Source organism: Panthera onca, chromosome A1 (genome assembly GCF_046562875.1).
Source record: "Panthera onca isolate mPanOnc1 chromosome A1, mPanOnc1 haplotype 2, whole genome shotgun sequence".
In the NCBI taxonomy this organism is placed as follows: Eukaryota; Metazoa; Chordata; class Mammalia; order Carnivora; family Felidae; genus Panthera; species Panthera onca.
Genome location: NC_138339.1, coordinates 220,963,368 through 220,989,397, shown reverse-complemented (window position 1 = coordinate 220,989,397; position 26,030 = coordinate 220,963,368). Strand labels below are relative to the sequence as shown.

Below are 26,030 nucleotides of genomic sequence, written 5' to 3'. Positions count from 1 at the left end.
TTTCTGACATACTAGCCAGGTGTCTGCAGATAAGGCATGTGACCCTTTCTGGGCTTCAGCCGGCTCACCTGTAAAACCAGGAGTTGGCCAGGATGACCTCTAAGGACCTTTCCAATTCGAACACTGTAAGAAATCTACTGACATAAGAGTGCACGTATTTCAATTCAAGCATTATGCTCGTCTCAACTGGCCTTTAGAAAGCAAACTTCAGACTTTCTTTCCTTAACAGGTGGGACCACCCTCTCGAAGAGGAGTTGATCCTGCCTTCTGTTCCTTATCACCCTTGTTTCTGGCCTGCTTGGTGACCTGCCACATTTACAACCTTCCTCCATGGCCATTCTTAGTTTCTTCATCTTGCTCTTCCAGTGAGGCAAATCAGAGAGAAAAACAGGAGTGACGTTAGCTGACACACACACATACACACACACACAAATACAGCTACTGAGGCACGTCTGTGAGGAGACAGAAACTACTCTGTGAGACTGTTGAGAATCACAGACCAGGCATTTTATAAATACGAGATGAACATCTGAGAGCAAGTCTTACTATTTCTTCCTGCTTTTGCTGACAAGTGATCTGTTTCCATCTATCTCCTCACTCGTCACAGGCTGGAGAGTGATGCTTTGCTTTTTAAACTAAGAAGCCGGGGGCCCTTTACTCCTTCCATGGTAGCATCACCCACACAGGCTTCAGACTCATCAAGCCCGCGCTTGCTGGAGCCCAGTGGAACAGACATGGGGATTTCCCGGCATTTACAGGTACTCACACTGAGCACATGGGCCCTGGAGACTCAGGAGATAAGAATTAGTATCACTCTACATACCCTGGAAGGGTCTTGTACCTGGAATAAAGTCTGTACCATTACCGTGTAGATACCAGCTGACCCACTCTGGTCCTGGCATGGTAGCTCCCCCATGAATATCTAAAAACAATAAATAGGAATCCTGTGGTTCTTTACAACCTTAATATCTATGTGTAAATTACTTCTGTATGCAGAGAAGGAAAAGGCTGTATTTCAGTGATGGTTTTATCTCCATGTTCCAGAATCCTTTCTGACAGCTGAGGCTCCTAAATCCGGGCCGTGTCCTGTCTGGATGTCAGACCTGCGTCATAGTCACTCCACAACCCTGCTCCGCAGGACCTGTTATTTGCGGGGAAATCACCTCATTTTAATCCACCTCCGTGAGGACCCTTGATGATTTGCATAATGGTTAAGTCAGTGAGAATCTTAATCAGCAGGGCAACGCAGCAAATGCAAAACTTTCAAGTTGCACATACCCAAGCTTTTCATGAAAGAAAGGAGTCAACAGCTAAGGTCCCACCAAGGGATTTTTGTCCAGCAAAGGATACTGCAGGCCCGAGGCCACGGCACTGGTTCGATACCCTCCCAGGCGCTGCCCACTCTCGGAGCAGTGCCAGGCAAATTGCTTGTCCTGCCCAGTGCTCAGCACCCACTCCAGCTCCAGGACGAACAGGATCATCGTCACTCTGCTCTGATGCGCTGAAAAACCAAGAGATACGAAAATAACCCATGAAGCATCATAAAGGAGACTGACGAAGCATGGTCCACAGAGATCCATCATTGTCTTCTCCCCATCCCAGAGTAGGCTGGACAGTATGACAGCCATTGCACACACACCAGAACGGTGGTTCTCACCAGGAGCGCAGGCCCACCACTGTGGAGGGGCATGCTTGAGTTGTTAGACGGTCTTGTACAAACTATCCATTTCCTCCCGTTGCTCTCTTTCTTTCCTACCTACACCAACCAAAAGTTTCCTACCACCCAGACCCCCATTACCAAAGGGTCTGGGCCATCTGTCTCAGACATTAAGTTAGGGCTGCTTAGCTGGAGAATGCCAGAAAGTGGCACAATGTGACCACAAAACAATAGAACGTGTTAGCAATGATGTTCTTATGATAAAGTCACCAGGGTGAGTTTATGTAAGCTTAAAAAAAGTAAAGAACATTACTGTTCTCCTTTTGATGAAGTATGGCTTCTTAAACCCACAACAAAGTTCTAGATGAATTTTCTATAAGAAATCAAATGCTGGAAAGGAGGACAGAATTATTCCCAAGTGCCATGTAAAAGAGAATGAAATATCCCTGATGTCAAAGTACACATACATGTGATAATGAGGGCAAATCTCCCAGGATTGCTCATTATACAGAGGCAACACCGCCACAGAATAACTGCATCACAGTTAGAAGCAACTGTTCATGTCATCTACTCCATCTCCCTATTTTACATGTGGGTAAACTGAGGCACAACGAAGTCGAGTAGTTTGGCCAAGGTCTCACGGCTTCTCAATTATTGAATAAAATCAATAAAAATTTGCTTTCTTCTTATACAATTCCAGAGGGTGAGGTAGAGGGGGTCCATGGCCACTGAACAGAACTGACTGGAATAACCAAAGATTGATATCCGGGAACCCGGACCGCCCTAGGCTCTGTGCCCAGGAGCCGGCAGTCTGGTGGGCAAGCGCAGACCCATCACGAAAGTGATGACGTGATGGAGAAAACATCAGTTTTCCATTTCGATCATGAAAATAAAGTTAGTATGGATGGATCAATGCAGCTCTATTGGCAAGAAGAGTACGACCTGCCAATTTCTGAGTTACTAACAAATGCCAAACGCTTAAATACAGTAAAACCTTGGATTGCGAGTAACTTGTGCTGCAAGTGTTCTGCAAGACAAGCAAACGTTTCTAATAAATTTTAACTTGATAAACAAGCGATGCCTTGCAATACGAGTAGTATGTGATGCTAAACACCCCGTGATCACAACTGAGCCAATCGTTCTTAGTGGTTCTTCTCTCTCTCTCTCTCTCTCTCTCTCTGTCTCTCTCGCTTAGAGATTGTGGGTGGTCATCTCCCATGCATGGATGCTCAGTCTCAGGCCCCATTGTTTGGCAGAAATCAGTGATTTTTTAGAATTCTGGAAGGTGCCCACAACTGGTACTTTTTTTTTGTCACTTCAAAGCACCTGTGGATAGTCCTTTGCTAAGGTTACATATAAGAGTAACCTTAGGAATGCTTTGCTTCATTCTAGGTCAGGCTGCCTGCAGATATAGACCCTTCCCTCTGCTGCCTTATTGCCAGTCACATTAAATACAGTATATGACGAGAGGTTATTAATACTGTACTGTAGTCAACATCCATGTGAGCATATACAATGGCCCCCATGCAGAAAAAGGTTGAAAAGAAAAGCGGTAAGAAGGAGATGATTATGGTAGAAGTTAAGAAGGAAATCATCAAGAAGTGTGAACAAGGTATGCGAGTGGCTGAGACTGAAATACTTTATAAGAAGTTTACATCTGCATCTCATCTGCAGAAGAGAAGGAGAAAAAAATAGAGGAATCCCTCACTTCAAAAGAGACTAGGGAGATGTGTAAAATGTGGAAAACAGTGCAAAATTTTGTAGAAAAGCACCACCCAAATAAGGCAGTACGAGAGATGAATCTAATGACAATGCAATGTCACATTTCCGTGAAATCCTCAAAAGGAGGCAAAATCAAGTGTCATTGGATAGGTTCCTTGTTAAAGTTGCACAAAAAGAAGATTCCATTGAGCCAATAGACAGGAGTGATTCCATTAGTGATGGTGAAAGTCGTCCTACACAATAACCCTCCTCTCTCGTCTCCCTCACACCAGCCACAAAGGTTTTCAAAGATAAGTGTGGGTTAATTTGTTTGTTTTTCTTTGTATTTTGTATTTGCTTTATTATTTTGTATTATGTTACAGGACTGTAATCATTTTATATGATTATTTTTGGGTGTGGAACAAATCATCTGAGTTTCTATTACTTCCTATGGGAAAATTCACTTTGAATATACAAGTGCTTTGGATTACAAGCATGTTTCCGGAACGAACTATGCTCACAAACTAAGGTTTTACTGTATATTCTTTCATTTAGTCTCTGAAATGATCCTACAAAGGTGGGTGGTTTCCCCATTTTACAGACATAACCTGGCCTTGGCCGGATGACCCTTTCAGAATGGCCACCAAACCAATGGCTACCACAAAGAGTACCCACAGGACAGCCATTCCACCAAATGCCTGGTATTTTTAAATCCAATACTTAAAACATAGAGAATCTAACAGGGCATGGCAGGGGTACAGAGGCAATAACCCTATGACTTCTCTACACTAAATACCTGCCTGTCAGAGTATCAGCCACCCTCGAGATCAAAATGTTGTCTCTAACTTAAAAGGTATGACTTCTTGGAGAAACTCCTGAAGATCTTGTCATCAGATGTCTAAATCAAGGTCCACCAATGATAGAATAAAAATGAACTTTCTAATGGCCCAAGTTTCACAAGTCTATTTCAGGGAGAAAGTGGCCCCCAGTGAGTGTCCCTTTTTCTCATCCCTTTCTAAGTCCAAGGAGATGACAGCAGCCCAGAAGACAAGGGGCTTTAAAACCTCTGGGCTGCCATTATGTGAGAGGAGGAGACAGAGGTTCAAAAAGGTCAAGTCACTTGCTCAAATCTGTGCAACCAACGAGTGATGAAACTAAGGCTAAAACCATCAGCTCTCTGCCATAGTTGATTCTCTCTCTCTCTCTTTCAGACTGCCTAGGTCTACTGAAAACACCAAACACAAAACAAACCCCAAAACTCAGAGCACATATTCCTTCTAAGGTGACAGAATTCTTTCATTCAAAAAGAAATCCTTCAAAGGTACATACATATTATTAAGCTTCAGAAACCTGGGCTTGAAGTCCAGTTATACTTTTTGAATAGGAATGCTGAGAGACCACATCCTTGCCTTGACCTTGATCATAGGGAGAAAGCATCTCGTTTCTCACGATTAAGTACACTGTTAGCTGTACGTCTTTGTAGACGCTTCTTTATCGGGGTGAGGAGGTTTGCCTCTACTCGTAGTTTGCTCAGAGTTTTTATCGTGAATGAGTGCCAGGGTTTATCAAATGCTTTGTCTGCACCAATTGATATGATCATATCATTTTAGTTCTTTAGACTTTTGATGTGATGGATTACACTAATTTTCAAATGTTAAACCAGCTTTGCATATCTAGAATATATCCCCTTGGTCATGGGTATGTAATTCTTTCTAACTTGTTGGATTTGCTAGAATTCTTAAAAGGATTTTAACATCTAAGTTCATGAGAGATACTGGTCTATAGTTTTCCCTTCTTGTACTGTCTTTGGTTTTGGTATCACTGCTTTTTTTTCTTTTAATGTTTGTTGAGGTAAAATTCATCATTTAAGCCATTTTAGAGCATATAATATTCAGTGGTTTCCGGTATACTCACAATGTTGTACAATCATCATGAAAAAATGTTCTATTTATAGAATGTGTCCATCACCCCCAAAAGAAACCCAAACCCCCAACTCCCCTTTCCCCTACCCCCTATCCCTGGCAACCACTAATTACTCTCTGTCTCAATGGATTCCTCTATTTTTGACATTTCATATGATTGCGTTCAAAAAGTGTGGTCCTTTGTATCTAGTTTCTTTTACTTAGCATGTTTTCAAGGTTCATCCACGTTGTACATTTATCAGTACTTCAATCCTTTTTTGTGGCCAAATAATAGTTCATCTTACTGATATACCACATTTTGTTTATCCATTCACCATTCATGGCCATTTAGTCTGTTTCCACTTTTTAGCTGTTGTAAATCATACTGTTATGCACAATCGTATGCAAATGTTTGAATTCCTGCTTCTATTTCTTCTGGATATAAACTGGAATAATCCTCACTTGGTCATGATGTACTATCCTATACTGTTGAATTTGATTTGCTAAAATTTTATTTAGATTTTTTGCATCTGTTTTCATGGAGAACACCAGCCTGTATATTTCTTTTCTTGTACTGTCTTTGTCTAGTTTTAGTATCATGTAATGCTGATTTCAAAAATCAGTTGGAAAGTCTGTCTCTGAAAGTTTGTGCAGTTTGTATTGTTTCTTTCTTAAATGTTTGATAAAAAAAAAAAAAAGCCTAGAGTTTTCTCTGTGGGAAGGTTTTAATTATAAAGTAGATTTTTTAGTAAATATAGGGCTATTAGGGTTTTATATTTCTTCTTGAGGGAACTTGTGTCATTTTTACCTTTCAAAGATTTGTTCATTTAAGTTGTCAAATTTATTAGCATAAAGTTGTTCATAATATTCATTATTAACCTTAAATATTCCTACAATCTCTAATAGTTTCACTTCACTTATTCCTGATATTGGTAACTTGCATCTTCTCTCTCTTTTTTTTTCTTCTGATAAGTCTGGCTAGAGGTTTGTCACTTATATTCATCTCAACAAACAAGCAAAAACAATAGCTTTTGGTGTTATTGATATTTCTCTATTTTCTGTTTTCCATTTCATGAACTTCTGCTATGATCTTCTGCATAGCTTATGTTTCCATTTGTTCTCTTTCTGGTTTCTTGATATAGAAACTAAGGTCACTGATTTGAGACCTTTCTTCTCTTCTAACATAGATGTTTAGTGCTATAAATTTCCCCTTAAGGACTGCTTTAGCAGCATCCCATAAATTTTGATATGTTGTTTCCATTCCGATTTCTTCTTTGATGCATGGATTATTTTAGATGACCCATGGTTATTTAGCTTCCTAATATTTGGGGATTTCCCAAAGATATTTCTGTTATTGACTCCTGCTTCAATACCATTTTCAGAGAACTCATCTTGCATGACCTGAATTCTCCCAAATTTATTGAGACTCATTTTATGGCCCAGAATGTAGTCTATCTTGATAAATGTTCTGTACGCAGTTGAAAATAATGTATCTTCTGTTCTAGGTGAATGGAATGTTCTACAGATATCAATGAGAGTAATTTGGCTGTGTACTGTTCAAACCTTTTATACCTTATTGATTTTCTGCCTACTTATTCTGTCAATTATTGATCTATTCAATCAATTATTAAGAGAGGAATATTCAAATTTCTGAGTACAACTGAGAATGTGTCTATTTCTCTTCTTGAAGTTTCATCAGATTTTGCTTCATGTATTTCAAAGCTATGTTTATTAAGTGCATAAACATTTAGGATTGTTATGTCCTCCTGATGGACTAACCCCTTAGTCATTTTGAAATAACCTCTGGTAATACAATCTTTTATCCCTCGTAATATTCTTCTCTCTTAAGTCTACTTCGACTAATATTGACATAGGCACTCCAACCTTCTTTTGACTAGTCTTTGCATGGTATATATTTTGCTATCCTTTTATTTGTAACTTCTTTAGGTCTTTATATTTAAAGTGCATTTCTCCTAGGTGGTATATATTTAGGGTCTCCTTTTTTCACTCAATCTGACAGCCTCTGCCTTTTAATTGGCCTTAGACCACACACGTTTAATATGACTATTGAGAACTGTTAGGTTTAACTCTATCACTTTGCTATTTGTTTTCTATTTTCCCATATGTTCTTCTTCCTTTTTCTTCCTTTTCTTGGGGGGAGGGAGGGGAATGAGAATGAGAACTGAGAATGATTTTTATGATTCCATTTTATCTCCTTGGTCGCCTTATTAGTCGTAACTTTCTGATTTGTTATTTTATGGTTGCTTTAGGGCCAGCAGTATACATCTTTAACTTTCAGTCTTCCTTCAAGTGATTCTATATCACCTCATGTGTAGTATAAGAATCTTACAATAGTATACTTCCATTTCTCCCCACTTCTTGGTTTTTGTGTTACTGTTGTCAAACATTTTAATTTCACATGTTATGATCCTCATGCTACTTTGTTATTATTTTTATTTAATAGTAAGTCATCTTTTGACAAGCTGTAAATAATAGGAAAAACTCTCATAGTGATCTGCTTGGTGCTCTTCATTCTTTTGTGTGTTCTTCATTCCCTATTTTCCTTTGGCATCATTTTCTTCCCTCTTGAAGGACTTCCTTCTTTTAGTGCAGGTCTGTGAGTTCTCTCTGTTTTTTTATGCCTGAAAAAATTATAGTTCACCTCCCTTTTGATATCTGTTAATATTTACTCATAGTGGATTTTAACTTTTATTTGTTAATAACTGTTATTTAACTGTTATTTAACTGTTATTTTATTTTTATTATTATGAACGTATCTTAAGCAGGGCTTGTTTTTGCTGCAGGATCTTTGTGTGACTTGTCTTGCTGAAGAGAGCTTTTGAATTTATTTCTAGCAGGTATCACAAGGACACCATCGGCTCAGGACCAATTTTTATGTTAAATTCTTAAGGCTGCCTCTAGCCCTACATGTATGATTTAAATTTGTACTCTAACTCCAAAATTTTAGGTTGCAATTTTCATTTATCCGGAAGCCTTTTCCCCCTCTCTATATATCATTTTATATGTAAATATCAGTTGCAATTTCCCATCTCACTCAAGCCCTAGGCTTTCTCTTCCATCCCTAAGTGAATGTTCATACAAAAGCTTCAAGCTATTAGAAGTTCTATTTTTCTCCCCAAGACAGCTGCATGTCAGGTACAGTATACTATCACTTTGAGTTTTAGTTCTTTTCTTTGCTTCTGGTACGTGGGACTTTCCCTCTTGTTTCTCTCACGGGCTTAGCATTACATTAAAAAAAGATTTAATGACAACTGGGATTTCAAAATATCTTGATAAGCTGAGATGATGGACTAAATAAAATGAGATGATGAATAACAGAATGTGAAGTCCAGCATTTAGGCTAAAAACAAAACAAAACTACTCCCTCCCCCCCCCCCCCCAAAAAAAGCAATAGCTTCACAAGTACAGGCGATGTAGCCTAGTAACAACAAAAGTGAGAACCATTAAAGAATTTGAGCTGCTCCACAAAAGCCCACAGTGTAAAGTGACTATCAGAAAGTTCACCCTTTATAGTAGAACAGGACCGGGACAGCAAGGAAATACCATTTTGTGGTTATCACATTACATGTATGTATTGGTTATCTGTATGTATTGTGTAACAAATTACACCAAAACTTAGTGGGTTAACACAGTAGACATTTCTTATCTCGGAGTTTCTGTGGATCAGAAATCTTGGTGCAGCCTAGCTTGGTACTACCTCTGCTAAAACATGTCTCACAGGATAACATCAAGGTATGGGATGGGGCTACAGTCTCATCTGAAAGACTGACAGAGGGAGGACCTGCTTCCAAGTTCTCTCATATAAGTGTCTACTGGATTCAGTTCCTCACAGGCTGCTGAACTAACTGAAGGCTTCAGTTCCTTACCAGCTGTTGATGTGGCCTCCCTTAGTTCCTTACCACATAGACTTCTCCACAAAGTAGCTCACAAGATGGCAACTGGCTTCCACGAGAACCAGCAAGAGCAGGAGAAGGCAAGCAAGAAGGACTAGTCTCTTTGTCACCTAATATTAGAAGTGATATCTATCATTTGCCATATTTCAGGTCCAGTCTACGCTCAAGGGGAGTCTATGCTCAAGGGCATGAATACCAGGAGACAAGGATCATTAGGAACCATCTTAAAGGCTGCCTACCACAATGTGTCACATTTTAAATGGTCCCAAAGGTACAATATGATATCCCAAGACAACTGTGACCAAGAGAACTAAAAAACTTTTTTCAAGAACAAAAATTCAGGCCATGTAAAGGAGAATGCAAAATGTTTAGGCTAAAAAAGAGAAGGGATAAAAGGAGGAGAGGAGGGGACCAGGGTACGCTTGTAGGCAGGTACTATACATGTCTTATTCACTATTAAAATCCTCAGTTACTGGAACACATTAGGTATTCAGTGAATACTTGGTAAGTGCTATGTGAAAAAAAATTAAAGACTAAATCCATAGGGAAATGAATTTTGGCTCAAAATCTAGAAATAAGGAACTTAACGCTTAGAATTTTATAAAATCAGGACAGGTTGCTAGGTATGTCTCTGGAGGTATCAAAAGAGAGGCTGGATGATCATGCAGGATGAATGAAGTCAAGAAGTGTGGATGAAATAACCTCTAAGTGTTAAAAGATCCACCTCTAATGTTCTGATCCCATGACACTATTGGTCTGGATAAATAAATCATTACTGAAAATGGCTCCTGATCCATATTCTGGCCATAGCCTATGGTATACTGCCATTGTTGAAGACACGATAAAACCATAATTCCTTCCCCTTAGACAACATGAACCCTCTAAGCCTTTAAAAATATTTAGCCAAAAAAGAAATGAGTCCCATGTGAAACAGCTCACTCCTGACACTGGCCCCACTCTCCATGCTGCTGCACTGCTTTGCAGCAGTGTGGTGTAGTAGAGACAAAGGACAAAGGCTGGGGGTTCTGGAATCACAATGACCTGGTCTGGCTCTGCACTTTACCAGCTATAGGACCATAGGCCAAGTCATTCAAGTCATTCAACTTCATTAGGCCTCTCTTTCTCTTTTTCTCTTTCTTTCTTTCTTTCTTTCTTTCTTTCTTTCTTCCTTCCTTCCTTCCTTTCCTTCTTTCTTAATATGAAATTTATTGTCAGATTGGTTTCCATACAACACCCAGTGCTCATCCCAACAGGTGCTCTCCTCAATGCCCATCACCCACTTTCCCCTCCCTCCCACCCCCCATCAACCCTCAGTTTATTCTCAGTGTTTTAAAGAGTCTCTTATGGTTTGCCCCCCTCCCTCTCTAACTTTTTTTTTCCCCTTCCCCTCCCCCATGGTCTTCTGTTAAGTTTCTCAGGATCCACATAAGAGTGAAAACATATGGTATCTGTCTTTCTCTGTATGACTTATTTCACTTAGCATAACACTCTCCAGTTCCATCCACGTTGCTACAAAAGGCCGTATTTCATTCTTTCTCTTGCCACGTAGAATTCCATTGTGTATATAAACCACAATTTCTTTATCCATTCATCAGTTGATGGACATTTAGGCTTTTCCCATAATTTGGCTATTGTTGAGAGTGCTGCTATAAACATTGGGGTACAAGTGCCCCTATGCATCAGCACTCCTGTATCCCTTGGGTAAATTCCTAGCAGTGCTATTGCTGGGTCATAGGGTAGATCTATTTTTAATTTTTTGAGGAACCTAAAGACTAGGACAATATTCACCTCAAAGGATTGCTTTGTTTTGTTCCCCATGAATATTGTAAAGTGAAGCCATCAAGAAACATTTCAAAGTCTAGGTAAAAACACCACTCTCTCATTCCTACCTTGATAGTTTTTCACAGGAGTCATCTTGTTATAATCTTCTGATAAAATAAATTCCTGTAAAAGAGAAGAAAAATATCAAGCAAAAAGAAATTCTTTAAGGGAATAATTATGTTTCGATAAAACTAGATGGTATAAAGAAACATAAGCACAGAATTACATCTAACATTAGTATTTTGCCAATCAACTCAGCATTTTTGTATGCCTTTAAAAGTAGCAATCATAATTATGATCCAATGTAGTTATAACTGTTATCTTTTAATGCTGAAGTTCATTTTTTTTTCTTTTTTTTTTACTTATGTATGAGAAGAAAACTGGATCAAGTTCAGAGTCTTGACACTAGTCAATTTTGAAGATTACCCTGATTCCAAGTACTTTTTTCTCAATAGTGCCACAGCTGAAGATCTGCAGGGCTCTGGCCAGTGAGCAAAGAGATGCCAATCTTGTACTAGAGAGACAAATCGGGTATTTTAAAGATTCTGTTTCTAATATCAGTAACTTATTTTTCCTCACAACAAGCTTCTCAAGGCTGCATCTGATTCGTGCCCATATCCCTATGGTACATGGCACAGTGTCTTGGTGCATTAAGAAATCAATAAATATCCATCAAACAGATACGTGAAAGGCATCTCCCCAATCTGATGAGATTAATCTGGAGATCAATTTACTCAAAAATAGTTTCTATACAACACACTGAATACACTCTTTGTGAGGACACCTAAAACACAAGTGGGTGAGTGTGTGTGTGTGTGTGTGTGTGTGTGTGTACACTTCACCTAAGCATCTACATATACAATGACCTATATGTAGAAACTAATCAAGTGTTTATAAGCCTCAGCCAGGTTTTGAGTCTTTCAAATGCAAATACCCATATACTCTAAAGAGTAAGTTGTCAAACATAAGGAAAGCTGCAAAGAATAATAAATTGATGCCTTCGTCTGAGCTTAGAAACAGAACAATGAATCTGTTCAAAACATTTGGAGGATTCCAGAATCTTCTCTTGATGACTTAAAGAAAGGTGTGTGGGCAGACAGATGTATAAACTCCTTAATTGCTATCTGGGTATTTACTGAGTTGATACAGTGTAACTTTTTAGAAGAAAATATTATTTTATTGTCTTTGTGATAGATGCCACAAAGGTAAGCATGAGGTGACAGATATGACAGAATACAGGACGTATCAAAATTCCTTTGAGTGTTCACTTTTCTACCCTATCCCTCCTTAAGAAGTTTAGCTACAAAATGGATTTTCTTCACCATGATTTTCTAAGTAAAAACATTATTCAACTTGTCACTTTTTAATTCCTATCAGTTATTCCTTCAAGAAGTAGCACTCTACTCATTTCTCATTTCTGAAGAGTCAGACTCACAATGGAAGAGAGGAGGCTAAGTAGTAAAGTCATTCTCCCGTGAGAAGCTAACGGTGGGGGTAAGGAAGGTGGGTACACGTCTACGCAGCAATTCTCAACCGCCCTCCATCACAACCAAGAGTAGCTTGCTCCTGAGCCTCCCGCTTTAGAGGGCCCCAAGTTTCCTCACACACACACTAAATAGATTTATTAAAGACCATCATGATCTAGGCAAGTGTTTACTAAGTTCATAGAGTTCATGTGCTACTTTGATTATACTGAAATGGTTCTCCGGTTTGAGCCAAAGGTAGCTCCATTCCTTTCGCAACAAGGCACGATATAAAATGAAACCCACTTGATGCAGATCTGTATTTAGAATCAACATATTAGAATTAGCATACACAACACAATTACCAGTTCACTTAAATTTTTTTTTTACAATTTTTGCAATTGCCAGTAAACTTAATTTTTTGTTCATTTGTTTTTCTTATGAAAATAGCAACACACAATCGTGGAGAAAATTGGCGGGATTTTGTCAGCCTTCTTTCATTCTTTTTTTTTTTTTTTGATCAAAGAAACAGCCTATTTTATTTTTTTAATGTTTATTTTTGAGAGAGAGAGAAAGAGTGTGAGTGCAGGAGGGGCAGAGAGAGAGGGAGACACAGAATCTGAACCAGGCTCCAGGCTCTGAGCTGTCAGCACAGAACCTGACACGGGGCTCGAACCCACCAACTGTGAGATCATGACCTGAGCCAAAGTTGGGCGCCTAACTGACTGAGCCGCCCAGGAGCCCCGAGAGAGAATCTTAAACAGGCTCCACGTTCAGCGTGGAGCCCTACATGGGGCTCCATCCTACAACTCTGGGATCATGATTTGGACCAAAATCAAGAATCGGAGGCTCAACTGACAGCCACCCAGACACCCCGTCAAATTGACTTTTTAAGAGATTTTATCTATTAACACTCACTAACAGTATAATATGCAAGTATGGCTGTGGCTTAGATTATTTTCTTAGGTTTGCCCAACCAAAGCTCAGTAGATCAACAATGTGCACATTTAAAAAAATGTTTTATCCATCCTTCTATTTTCCCCTCTTTACATTCAACTGACCACATATCTATCATCCTAACTTTTTTCTCAGATACTTACTTTTTTTAGAGCGTTTGTAAATTCACAGCAAAATTGAGAGGAAGGTACGGAGATTTCTCACATACTCCCTGCTCCCCTCCAAATAATCTCCCCCATTAACATCCCACACCAGAGTGGTACATTTATGATAACTGATGAATCTATATTGACACATCATTATCACCACCCAAAGTCCACAGTGAACCCTGCTGTAGGGTTCACTCCTAGTATTGTAAATCCTGTGATCTTTGATAAATGTATACTGACATGTGTCCACTATTTTAGTGTCATGCTGAGTTATTTCCACTGCCCTAAAAATCCCCGGTGCTCTGCCTATTCATCTTTTCTCTTCCCACCCAATCCCTGGCATCACTGATCTTTTCACGGTCTCCAAAGATTCATCCTTTCCAGACTGTCATACACTTTGAATCATACAGTATGCAGCCTTTTCAAATTGGTTTCTTTTACTGAACAGCATGCACTTAAGTTTCCTCCATGTGTTTTTATGGCCTGATAGCTCATTTCTTTCTAGCCCTGAATAATCTTCCACTGACTGGCTGTACCACAGTTTATTTATCCTTTCATGTACAGAAGGACATGTTGGTTGCCTCTAAATTTTGTTAATCATCGATAAAGCTGCTATATACATCTGTGTGCAGGTTTTTGTGTGGACGTAAGTCTTCCATCCCTTTGGATAAATAGTAAGGATTGCTGGGCTGTATGGTAAGAGTGTGTTTAGTTTTAGAAGAACGACCAAACTGTTTTCCCAAGAGGCTGTACCATTGTGCATTTCCATTAGCGATGCAGGAGAGCTCCTGCTGTTCCACATCGTTGGAATCATTTGGTGCTATCAGCGCTCTGGATTGTGGCCGCTCCAACAGCTGTGGTGGTATCTAATTTTAATTTGCCTTTCTCTGATGACACAGGAAGTGGAGCATCTTTCATATGCCTTGCCATCTGTAGATCTTCTTTGCTGAGGTGTCCATTAAGGTCTTTGGCTCATTGTTCATCTCTTATTGTTGAGTTTTAGTTCTTCATATATTTTGGATAACTCCTTTTATCAAATATATCTTCTGCAAATATTTTCTCCCATTCTGTGGCTTGTCTTTTTATTCCCTTGGCAGTGTGTTTTGCAGCGAAGAAATGTTTCATTTTAATGAAGCATAGTTTATCAATTCTTGCTTTCATGGATCATACCTAAGGCATAATACCTGAAAAGTCATCACCAGGGGCACCTGGGTGACTCAGTCAGTTGAGTGTCTGACTTCAACTCAGGTCATGATCTCACAGCTCGTGGGTTAGAGCCTCGCATCAGGCTCTGTACTGACAGCTCAGAGGCTGGAGCCTGCTTCAGATTCTGTGTCTCCATCTCTCTCTGCCCATGCCTGCTCACATTCTGTCTGTCTCTCTCAAAAATAAATAAACATTAAAAAAAAAAAAAAAAAGTCATCACCAAACTCAAAGTCTTCTGAACTTTCTCCTGTGTTACCTTCCAGGAGTTTTACGGTTTTGCATTTTGCATTTAGGGTCTGTGATCTATTCTGAGTTAGTTTTTGTAAAGGGTATAAGGTCTGTGTCTCTATCTGTTTTTCACACGTGGATATCCAGTTGTTCCAGCAAGATTTGTTGAAAAGACTATACTTTTTTTCTCCATGTATTGCCTTTGCTCCTCAGTTGACTTTATTTATGAGGGTCTATTTCTGAGATCTTTATTCTGCTCCACTGACCTATTTGTCTGCCCTTCCACCCACGCTGACAATCTTGATTACTATAGCTGTACAGTAAGTCTTAAAGATAGGCAGTGTCAATCCCCCAACTTTGTTCTTCTCCAATATCGTGCTGGCTATTCTGGGTCTTTTTCCTCTCCATATAAACTTTAGAATCCGTTTGTCGATATCTATAAAATAACTTGTTGGGATTTTGGTTGGCACTGCACTGAATGGATGGATCAAGTTGGGAAGAACTGACATCTTGACAATATTGAGTCTTCCTATCTGCAAACATGGATCTCCCTCCATTTATTTCAGTTTTTTAAAAATTTTACTCATCAGAGTTTTGTGGTTCACCTCATATAGACCTTGTACATATTTTGTTAGATGTATACCAAAGTATTTCATTTTGGGGGGCGCTAATGTAAATGGTACTGTTTTTAATTTCAAATTCCATTCCAAGACCCTCATTGTTCATTACCGGCATATAATAAACAAATGACCTTCATATATTAACTTTGCATCCTGCAGCTTTAATATAATTGTTTATTAGTTCCAGGAGGTTTTTTGGTCAATTTTTTTGTCAACATTTCTTAGATTTTTCTACATAGGCAATCACGCCATCTACAAAGAGTTTTGTTTTTTTTCTTCCCAATCAGTATATCTTTTATTTTCTTTTTCTTATCTTACTGCATCAGCTAGAACTTCCAGTACAACATTGAAAAAGAATGGTGAGGGGGTCATCCTTGTCTTAAACCTGATTTTAGTGGGAAAGCTTCTGATTTCTCCCCATACCTAATTGTTTTTAATGTTCACTGTAACAGATCAAACAACTCTGTTATGTATAAGTAAAAAGTCAGTAATTATCTCCACCTTCTATCTCATCCCTTTAAGGAAACCAGAGTTAATAGTCTGGTATCTCCTTTTACATCTTTCTTTCTCTTTTACCTTTATGTTAACACATGTAAATACATATACTTATAGGGCTTTTTGTTTGTTTTATTGCACAAACATAGGGTCACACAATAGACGTTACTTTACAATTTGCTGTTTTCGTTTATAATACATCAGAGCTATCTTTCTAGGGCAAAACACATGGTTCTAATTTATTCTTTCTGGTGGCTGTCTAGTACTCCAAAACATGAATACGCCATACTTTATTCATGTACTCCCTGTTAAATGGACATTGTATTTGTCTTCTATATATTACTATTGTAACAATACAGCAAGAAATGCCTTTGCATGTATAAACATATGAATTAATGTACATGTTGAAAAGATTGCTGGCTCAAAGATTATAAACACTTAATATATTTTTTTAATTTTTTTAATGTTTATTTATTTTTGAGAGAGACAGAGACAGAATCCAAATGGGCTGGAGCAGAAAGAGAGGGAGACACAGAATCTGAAGCAGGATCCAGGCTCCGAGCTGTCAGCACAGAGCCTGACACGGGGCTCGAACTCACAAGCTGTGAGATCATGACCTGAGCTGAAGTCGGACGCTCAACCGACTGAGCCATGCAGGCGCCCCATAAACATTTAATAATTTAATAAACTCTGCCAGATCTCACTTTCCGGAAGTATGCAGCATTTCAGTTCCCTGCCATCTGACCCTCATACGATAGCCTATTTCCCCATACGTAATCAGCAGTGGATATTACTCATCTTTTCCATTTTTTGCCAAATTGATGTCCAAAAAAATATAACTCACTATGGTTTAATATGCATTGTCCTAACTGCTTATGAGCTAGAGTACTTTTTATATGTTTATTTGCCATATTCATTTCTTGTTCTGTGAATTTCCTCCTTAAATCCTACCACAGCTTAGTTTCTTAAAAAGAAGGACGTGAGGCAAAACTTAAGAGCTACTGCTTTATTTGCAGGTGCAATATCAGCAGTGTGAGTGAAGGAAAAGCAAAGAGAAGCAGAGAAAGTTAGGTGGTCCGTCACCAAGCTGGCCCATGTTTCATGAAGAGGCCCAGTTGGTCCTCTAGCATACAGGAAGTCTCTGGCAGAGTTTAAACATCAGGCTTATATGCTGGAGGAATCTGTTGGAGGAAGGGATGGAGAGGGAATTTATCTGCCAGCTCTCTTCTCCCCTGCTTTAAATTTTGATCATAACTTAGCTTCCCCTCCTTTTCTGGAATATTACACTATCTAGCCTTTTTAAGAGCCACTGGGGAAGACAGATGTAAGTGCTGTGCTTCATACAACTCAGAAAGCTGCTGAGGAAACAGACAGCTATTTTCCTTAGGTTTTCATTTAAAGACAGCAAAGCACAGTGGTTATTAGGTTAAGAGCTTGGGTACTGGAGGCAAACTGTCTGGTTTGAATCCTGGCTAAAACACGTACTAGTTATATGATCTTGGACAAGCCGCTCAGGACCTCTTTAACAGTAATAAGGAGAGTCATAAGACTGTAGTGAGGATTTGGTTAATATTTATAAAGCATTTAAAGCAGTGCCCGGCATATAGTAAGTACTCTATGAGAGTTAGATAAAATAAATAAATGCTACCTTTGTGAAATGAATTAAGGAGTCTTCCCTTAAAAAACAAAACCAAAAAACTTCTGGGGTACCTGGGTGGCTCAGTAGGTTAAGCATCCGACTTTGGCTCAAGTCATGATCTTACGGTTTGTGGGTTCGAGCCCCGTGTGAGTCTCTGTGCTGACAGCTCAGAGTCTGAATGAAGCCTGTCTCCCTTCCTCTCTGCCCCTCTCCTGCTCACACACTCTCTCTCTCAAAAATAAATAAACAGTAAAAAAATTAAAGAAACTTCTGGAATATATTGAACAACTTAACAGAAGAACTAGAGAGAATTTTGCTATAAAATACTGAATGTCTGGTTCTTTTTTTTAATAGCAGCTCTTTAATAACTTTCCTATTTTCTCGTACAGTTATGGGTCTCATAAGCTTTCTTATCTCTCTTCGGGTCAAATTTATTAATTTATATTTTATTAAAAAATCATCCACTTCCTTGAAGAGTTCAAATATATTACCATGGAACTAATATAACATTGTCCTCTGATGCTTTTTTAACCCTCTTTCATAGAAAAGCAGTTCTACTACAAACGTTAGTTTGTTTCAACACGACTGGTAAATTAGGGAAACAATTTGAGCATAGCTCAAATTTCATGTCACTTTTGCAAAATTTTGTCCAGAAACACTAGATGAGCCCAAAAAACTGAACCAAGCTATGTATGAATACATAAAACAGAGACACACAGATCTCCAACATCTACCTGCTACTTCAGTGTACCAACCCTTGAGAGCCACATCTATCTACATCTGCCTTCTGACTTCAGATAACCTCCGCCTACCACTTCAAATAAGTCACAAGCTGCAATCCTTCCGAGGCACACTTCCACAAAACTTCAGGGCTTTTTCAAGATAAAGTACCACAGTTATTGTAATGTTTATGTATTCCCTCATTTAGCACGTCTAAAACTATGCTACATTTTTACGAGTGTCCCATCTTTATTTTTTATGTATCACTAAGTTGTGTTTTTTCTCTTTTTAAACAATGTTTTTGAGTATTGTGTTCCTAAATTCATTTTCCCTAAGACTTTTATGGCTTTTATTGCAATTCTATACAGTACAGTGATTTTTAAAAACGCACATTGCATTATGGCAGAACTAAGTGGCCATATATATATATATATATATATACACAAAATGTTACATCTCTTTCTTCATGCTCCAAATTATATACTTTTTATTTCTTGTTTTCTTTAATGAGATGTGCCAAGAAATTTATCTATTTTATCAGTACTTTCTAAAACCCAGCTTTTGGGGTGCTTGGGTGGCCCAGTCAGTTGGGCGTCCGACTTCAGCTCAGGTCATGATCTCGCAGTTGGTGGGTTTGAGCCCCACATTGGGCTCTGTTCTGACAGTTCAGAGCCTGGAGCCTGCTTCAAATTCTGTGTCTCCTCCTCTCTCTGCCCCTCCCATACTCATGCTCTGTCTCTGTCTCTCAATAATAAATAAATGTTAAAAAATTGTTTAAATAAAATAAAAATAAAAATAAAACCCAGCTTTTGGCTTCATTTACTATCCTTTTGTTTTCTCCATCTTTAATTTCAGGAGTCATTTTTAGAATTCTCTCTTCCAACCTTCTTTTGGTTTATTTTATCACTTTTGGATAACTTAAGTTAAATGCTTAGGTTCACATGTGTAAATTTTTATTTTAAAGTAATAATATTTTAAGGTAAAATTCTCTAATGCAGATTTGACTGTATTCCATAAGTTTATATATAAAGTGGTTCTCATTTAAAGCAATTTTTGCATTTTATGTATTTCAGGAATATATCGTTTATATGTTTACTTCCTCTTTAAATGAATAAATTACTTAGAAAAAATGCTTACTTAATAAGCAGTTATATTTATGGCTATCTTTTTGTTGCTACTTTCTAGCTTTATTGGTTTATATTCAGAAAACATAGTATCTTTACTTTTCAGAATTTACTAAGATTTTCCTTTTCATCAAGATATTCTGTAAATGTTCTGTAGATATAAGAAAACATGCAACTTTTTTCCAATGTTTTTTTTTTTTTTCCCTGGGGGGTGGGGGGCAGAGGGACAGAGAGAGAAGGAGACAGAATCTGAAGCAGACTCCAGGGTCTGAGCTGGTAGCACAGAGCCTGATGCAGGGCTTGAATCCACAAACAGTGAGATCATGAGCCGAAGTCAGACGCCTAACCAACTGAGCCACCCAGGCGTCCTAGAAAAAAATGCAGCTATCCAAAGTTCTAGATCTACTTGTATACCTATTCAATGAAATGATGATAGTTTTCTTTTTATTTATTTATTTATTTATTTATTTATTTTTAACCTTTATTTATTTTTGAGACAGAGAGAGACAGAGCATGAATGGGGGAGAGGCAGAGAGAGAGGGAGACACAGAATCGGAAGCAGGCTCCAGGCTCTGAGCCACCAGCCCAGAGCCCGACGCAGGGCTCGAACTCACGGACCGCGAGATCGTGACCTGAGCTGAAGTCGGACGCTCAACCGACTGAGCCACCCAGGCGCCCCGATGATAGTTTTCAAATATTCTATAGTTTCATTTTTTTTTTTTGCCTACTTGAATTTCACATTCAGAAATAGATGTATTAAAGAAATGTACTTTTTATTTTTAGAAATGTGCTTCATTTTAAATGTTTATTATTCTGATTATAAAAGTAATATGATACAGATAAAATTTTAAAATGGAATACTATCAGGAAGGAAAATTAAGTCTATAGTTCTGTCGAACAGTGCTAATTACTGTTAATATTTTGATGATTTTGCTTTTCCATCTTTTCTCTTATATACATAACAACACATTAAATTGGAACAGTATACCACTGATGCTGTTTTATAGCTCTCCTTTTTAACATTATCACATGAACATCAAATATTTTTTGAAAATACATGTTTAATGGCTACTTAATATTCCAATGGAAGGCTACATATAAGATGTTATCTAATTAATCCCTATTACATTTCTAAGACACCAATGTTTTTATTATAAACCATCCAAAGAAACCATCCAAAGAAAATAAGCATAAAAAAAGATTGTTTATAATGCTGTTTATAATAATAAATAATCTTTTTTTATGCTTATTTTCTTTGGATGGTTTTCTAGAAACAGAGTTACTGATATAAAAGTACAGATACTTCTCAAGCTCTATTACATATGATCAATACTTTTTCTAAATAGTTAATGCCTGTTTATGTCCCCTCTATCAATGCACAAGACAGCCTATTTTATTCAATGCTGGCTGACATGTATATAATAAAGTCAATGTTATGTAGGTAAAAATAAATTTTAAAAAATTTCACACATTAAAATGTCTATTAGCCCTTAGTATTTCCTTTTATGACTTTTCTGCTATTTATAGAATTTTAGTGCTTTTCTTATCTATTTGTATATGCTTCTCACTGATTGAAGATATTATCCTTCTGGTCATATTTTAAGCAACAATTTATTATTTTCATTGAAATTGCATCTATCTTTTTTTTACACCAAGAAATTTTGAATTTTATGCAAGTGTTATATTTGCCTTTGTGACTTGCATTGTTTTACGCTTACACATTCTTCCTGATAGAGACTGTTTATAAATGTCTACTCTATTTACTTCTAGTTTTTTGCTTTTCTTTTTTTAAGGCTTTACTTTGCACATCAAAGCTTCTTGTAAGACATGAGAAAAGGATTAAAATCGATCTTTTTCTTAAAAGCAAGCCATTTATTTAATAACTTCTCCCATCCATGACTAACTTGTGATGTCTTCTTTCCCATATTCAATGTTCTTACATATAATTGGGTCCATTTGGGAGTTATCTAACGCTGTTCTGTTGACCTCCTATTGTCTTCTTGGGTCAAAATGAAAATGATTTAATTACTGCAGATATAAAATCTGTGGTAACATAGAGGCTATGTGTCTCCTAATTTCTCTTCTTAAAAAGAAATGTAGCTCAATGATCATTAGAATAATCTTTTTATATAACAAGAAAGATCACATTAAGAATTCTGATTGGAATTGCAATAAACCTTCTAAACTCAGGAAGAGAAGAACTGACCTTTAAAAGCCTTTTTTAATGTACATTAGCAAATTTTTATAATTTTCTTTCACTAAATTTCCTATTTCTTTTTGAGATCACTTTTAAGAGTTCTGTTGTTAACTTCTGTGAATGGGATTGTTTCCCATTACTTGGTAGACTCTGAGTGAAAAAAGACAGATTCATAGGTGGTGGTTTTGGACTAACACTGAAAAATAGTGATATCACAGTTCTTGAAGACACACTGTGGATCCACTAAAATTCTTGATTTGTGGTAGTTATAGTGAGGCGATCAATATAGGATAGAGTACTTGGTTAAATGGGACGTTTAGCACAGTCATAACTCCAAAGGCAGAGTGAAGCACCATTCTACTCCTAAGTTTTAGAAGGAAAGGAAAAAAGGCATGTTTCAGGTCAAATTAAGGAAAGAGGAAAAAAATGGCAAGACTGGTTAAGTTCCAATGTTATGGGATGTTGCTAACGGCCAGTGCTTTGGGCTGAGGATGGAGCAAAGAGTAACAACGGAGTAATGCTATTAAGCTTCTTTGTGCATTTGTGAACTTCTTTCTACTCCTCCTTATCTCCTTGAATCCCTATGAAAACCAGGTCTTCCATAATGAATCAATCAGAAGGTAGTATTACTTTATTTGGGCAACATCATACTGCAAAGAAAAGTTGCCAGCATGCCCTGTCATTAAAGAATGTACACGAAGGCTCATGCTTGTGTATACACATGCCATTCTCAACCCTCTTGTGACATGTTTCACAAGAATGGTGATTACTTTCTATTGGCTTACAAAAATGTATCTGTCAAGTAGATACCATGGCTCTTGTTTGGTTACAGAGGTCATCTCACCTGAGTCAAGTCATTACTCAGCTCTTTGTCAGTCTAAATTAGAGGTCAACAGACGGTACTTTATCATTCATTTCACTAAAATGAAACGTGTGGGTTTTCTAGTCATCCTTAGACTCCTACATATCACAAGTTCCCAGGGATGCCCTGGATTCTCCTGTGAAATGCAGGCAGTGACGGAACAGCAGACTATAATCCATGGTGCTGTGAGGCAGCTTTCGGTTCCACCCAAGGTACCAGGCATGACAGGGGCACAGTAAGGCCCACGTGCTGGAAGAAACTAAAGCATCTACATCCCCTGCAATGATACCCAAACTTCACATACATTTCAAGGCGGCGGCCCCCACCCTGGGCCAAGTACATCTCCTAACCAGTTTCCTACCTACCTCCCTGCCTCCCTTCTTCCCTCCCTCACTCCTTTCCTTCCTTCCTTCCTTCTCTCTTCCCCCCCCCAAAGTAATGTTCAACCACTGCAAAATATAAGAACTTTTTAGCAATCAATAATAATTAGGCTAGAAGGCAATGAGCTTGGCTCCTCTGCTATTCCCACAGCCGCCCTAACCCTTCAGTACAAGTTTACAGTAAAGGAGTGCTACACAGCTTCAAAGCGTGGCCTACCTGCTCACCTATGAAGTGTTAAGGTGCAATGAAATAGATTCTAAAAAATTCTACTCATAGAACCATGGTACCTTATACATAGTTGATATATATATATATTATATATATATATAATATATACATATATAAAATATATAAAATATATATATAATATATATATAATATATACATATATAAAATATATATATAATATATATATAATATATATATAATATATACATATATAAAATATATATGCATTATATATAATATATATAATATATAATATATACATATATAAAATATATATATATTATAGATATAAAATATATATATAATATATCTATAATATATATATAATAGATATAAAATATATATAAAATATATCTATAATATATATATTATATATATAAAATATATCTATAATATATATATAAAATATATATAAAATATATCTATAATATATATATATTATATATATAAAAAATATATATATAAATATATAAAATATTTTAGTTTCTTGCTAATTGAAAGTTTGCCAATGATTCATTTCTTAATATACAGCATTACTTTAGGGAACAGAAATATATTCTAAAATTAGATTATTAGCTACTGATTCCTTGTTTTGCCTGTTGTGTATCAGAGCATATAAACTGATTCAATGCTTGATAAATCTAATTTTTATAAAGAAAACTGAATCACAGTCTCTGTATAGGTTTTCCTCTCAGAAAAAATACATCTCAAACCAACCAGCGAGGTCATACAAAAAATAAACAGGAACACTTAACTCAGCCCAAATGTGGTAAGAATAAAAGAAGAAATCGTGTCATCTCCTTAATTATCCAGTAAAAGTATCACAAAGTAGACAGCTTTGAGGTACTCATGTGTGTGTCTATGCAAAACCATTACTGAAGAGAGGAGGTAAAGAGCTTCATGAACAGAGATACAACATTCCTGGTTGGGAGCACAGGTGTCTTCTTTCTGCGTTTGCCTCCACAAAAGAGACTGATTTGGGAATACAATCTGGGGCAGCCGCCGTGGAAGACAGTATGAAGGTTCCTCAAAAACTTAAAATTAGAACTACCCTATGATCCAGTAATTGCACTACTGGATATTTACCCAAAGAATACAAAAACACTAATTTGAAAGGATATATGCACCCCTGTGTTTATTGCGGCATTGTTTACAATAGACAAATTATGGAAGCAGTCCTCCACCAATAGATAAATGGATACAGAGATGGTACGCACACACACACACACACACACACACACACACACACACAGGAATACTATTCAACCACGAAAAAAAATGAAATCTGACCATTTGAAACAATATGGATGGATCTAGAGGGTATATAACAAGAAACAAAACAAAGGGGGGAAAAAAGACAAACCAAAATACAGACGTCTAACTACAGAGAACAGATGGTTATCAGAGAGGAGGTGGGGGGGGGGATGGGTGAAATAGGTGATAGGGATTAAAAGTACACTTATCTTGATGAACACGAATATAAGGAATTGCTGAATCGCTATTTGTACACCTGAAACTAACACAACACAATATGTTAACTACACTAGAACTAAAAGAAAAGAGGTGCACCCAAGTGGCTCAGTTGGTTAAGCATCTGACTTCAGCTCAGGTCATGATCTCACGGTTTGTGAGTTCAAGCCCTACATCAGGTTCTCTGCTCTCATCACAGAGCCCGCTTCAGATTCTCTGTCCTCCTCTCTGCCCCTCCCCCCACTCCTCCCCAGGAACATGTGCACTCTCCCTCTCCCTAAAATAAATAAACATTTAAAAAAGTTAATAAAAAAAAGAAACAGAAGGTAAAAAAGATATCTAGTCTGCCATACTGCTGGCAATGAAGTTTATAAAACCCAAAAAGCAAGTTGCTCACAAATTTTAGTAACTTCTGAAGATTAAATACTAAACATGGGAAAAAAAGAGAAAGTGACTTAAAGCTGAAACCTTCCTGGAAGGCCCAATATTGGTAAACTTCTCATTTTATATTTCCATATAAAATCTATTTCTGCATCTGCTTTAGAAATGTTCAGGATATTGTCAAATATATTACTTAGAGTCTCAATTATCAATCTACATGAAGGTGACTGATTTTTTTAAGTTGTGGTAAAAAGTATATAACATTAAATTTATCATCTTAATCATTTTAAAGCATACGGTTCAGTAGTGTTAAGTATATTCACATTGTTGTGGAATAGATCTCTAGAATCTTCTTCATCTTGCAGAACCAAAACTTTACACCCGTTAAACACTAACTTCCCCCCACCACCTCCCACACACCCCTGGCTTCCTTGGTAACTACCCTTCTGGTTTTTGTTTCTTTGATTTTGTTTCTGGTTCTGCGATAGCTTAGATATTTCATATGACCGGAATAACACAGTATTAGTTCTTTTGTGACTGGATTATTTCACTTAGCATAACGTCCTCAAGGTTCACCAATACAGCATGTGACAGAATCTCCCTTTTTAGGGCTACATAATATTTCCTTGTGTGTTGGTATCACATTTTCTTCGTCCACCTTTCAATGGACATCTGGGTGGCTTTCACCACTTGGTTATTGTAAATAATGCTGCAATGAACGTAAGTGTGCACATGTCTCCTGCAGATCCTGTTTTGAATTCTTTGGGGTATATATTCGTAAGGGAGATTGCTGGATCACTTAGTGAGTCTATTTTTAACTTTTTAAGGACCTTCATACAAGAACGGGTGACTGATTTTAAACTCAGTGTTAGAAAACCACTACTACCTTTCAAGTTGCCTTCTTTTTTATCGTGCA

General features: G+C 37.5%; 1 protein-coding gene across 5 annotated transcripts in view; it reads right to left on the bottom strand.

Annotated features, from left to right (window-relative positions):
- The window catches only part of WDFY2 (WD repeat and FYVE domain containing 2), a 183,182-nt gene that overhangs the window by 50,292 nt on the left and 106,860 nt on the right, over positions 1-26,030 (bottom strand). For 4 of the 5 annotated variants that reach the window (XM_060637251.3, XM_078433984.2, XM_078433980.2 and 1 more), the window contains 2 exons: positions 11,063-11,117; positions 1,351-1,501 (listed from right to left, as the gene is read on the bottom strand). In XM_060637251.3, coding sequence (XP_060493234.1) covers positions 1,351-1,501; positions 11,063-11,117 — 206 coding nt within the window. Of the gene's footprint in view, positions 1-1,350; positions 1,502-11,062; positions 11,118-26,030 lie in introns of those variants that run through there. The other variant, XM_081795289.1, reaches the window with a different exon arrangement.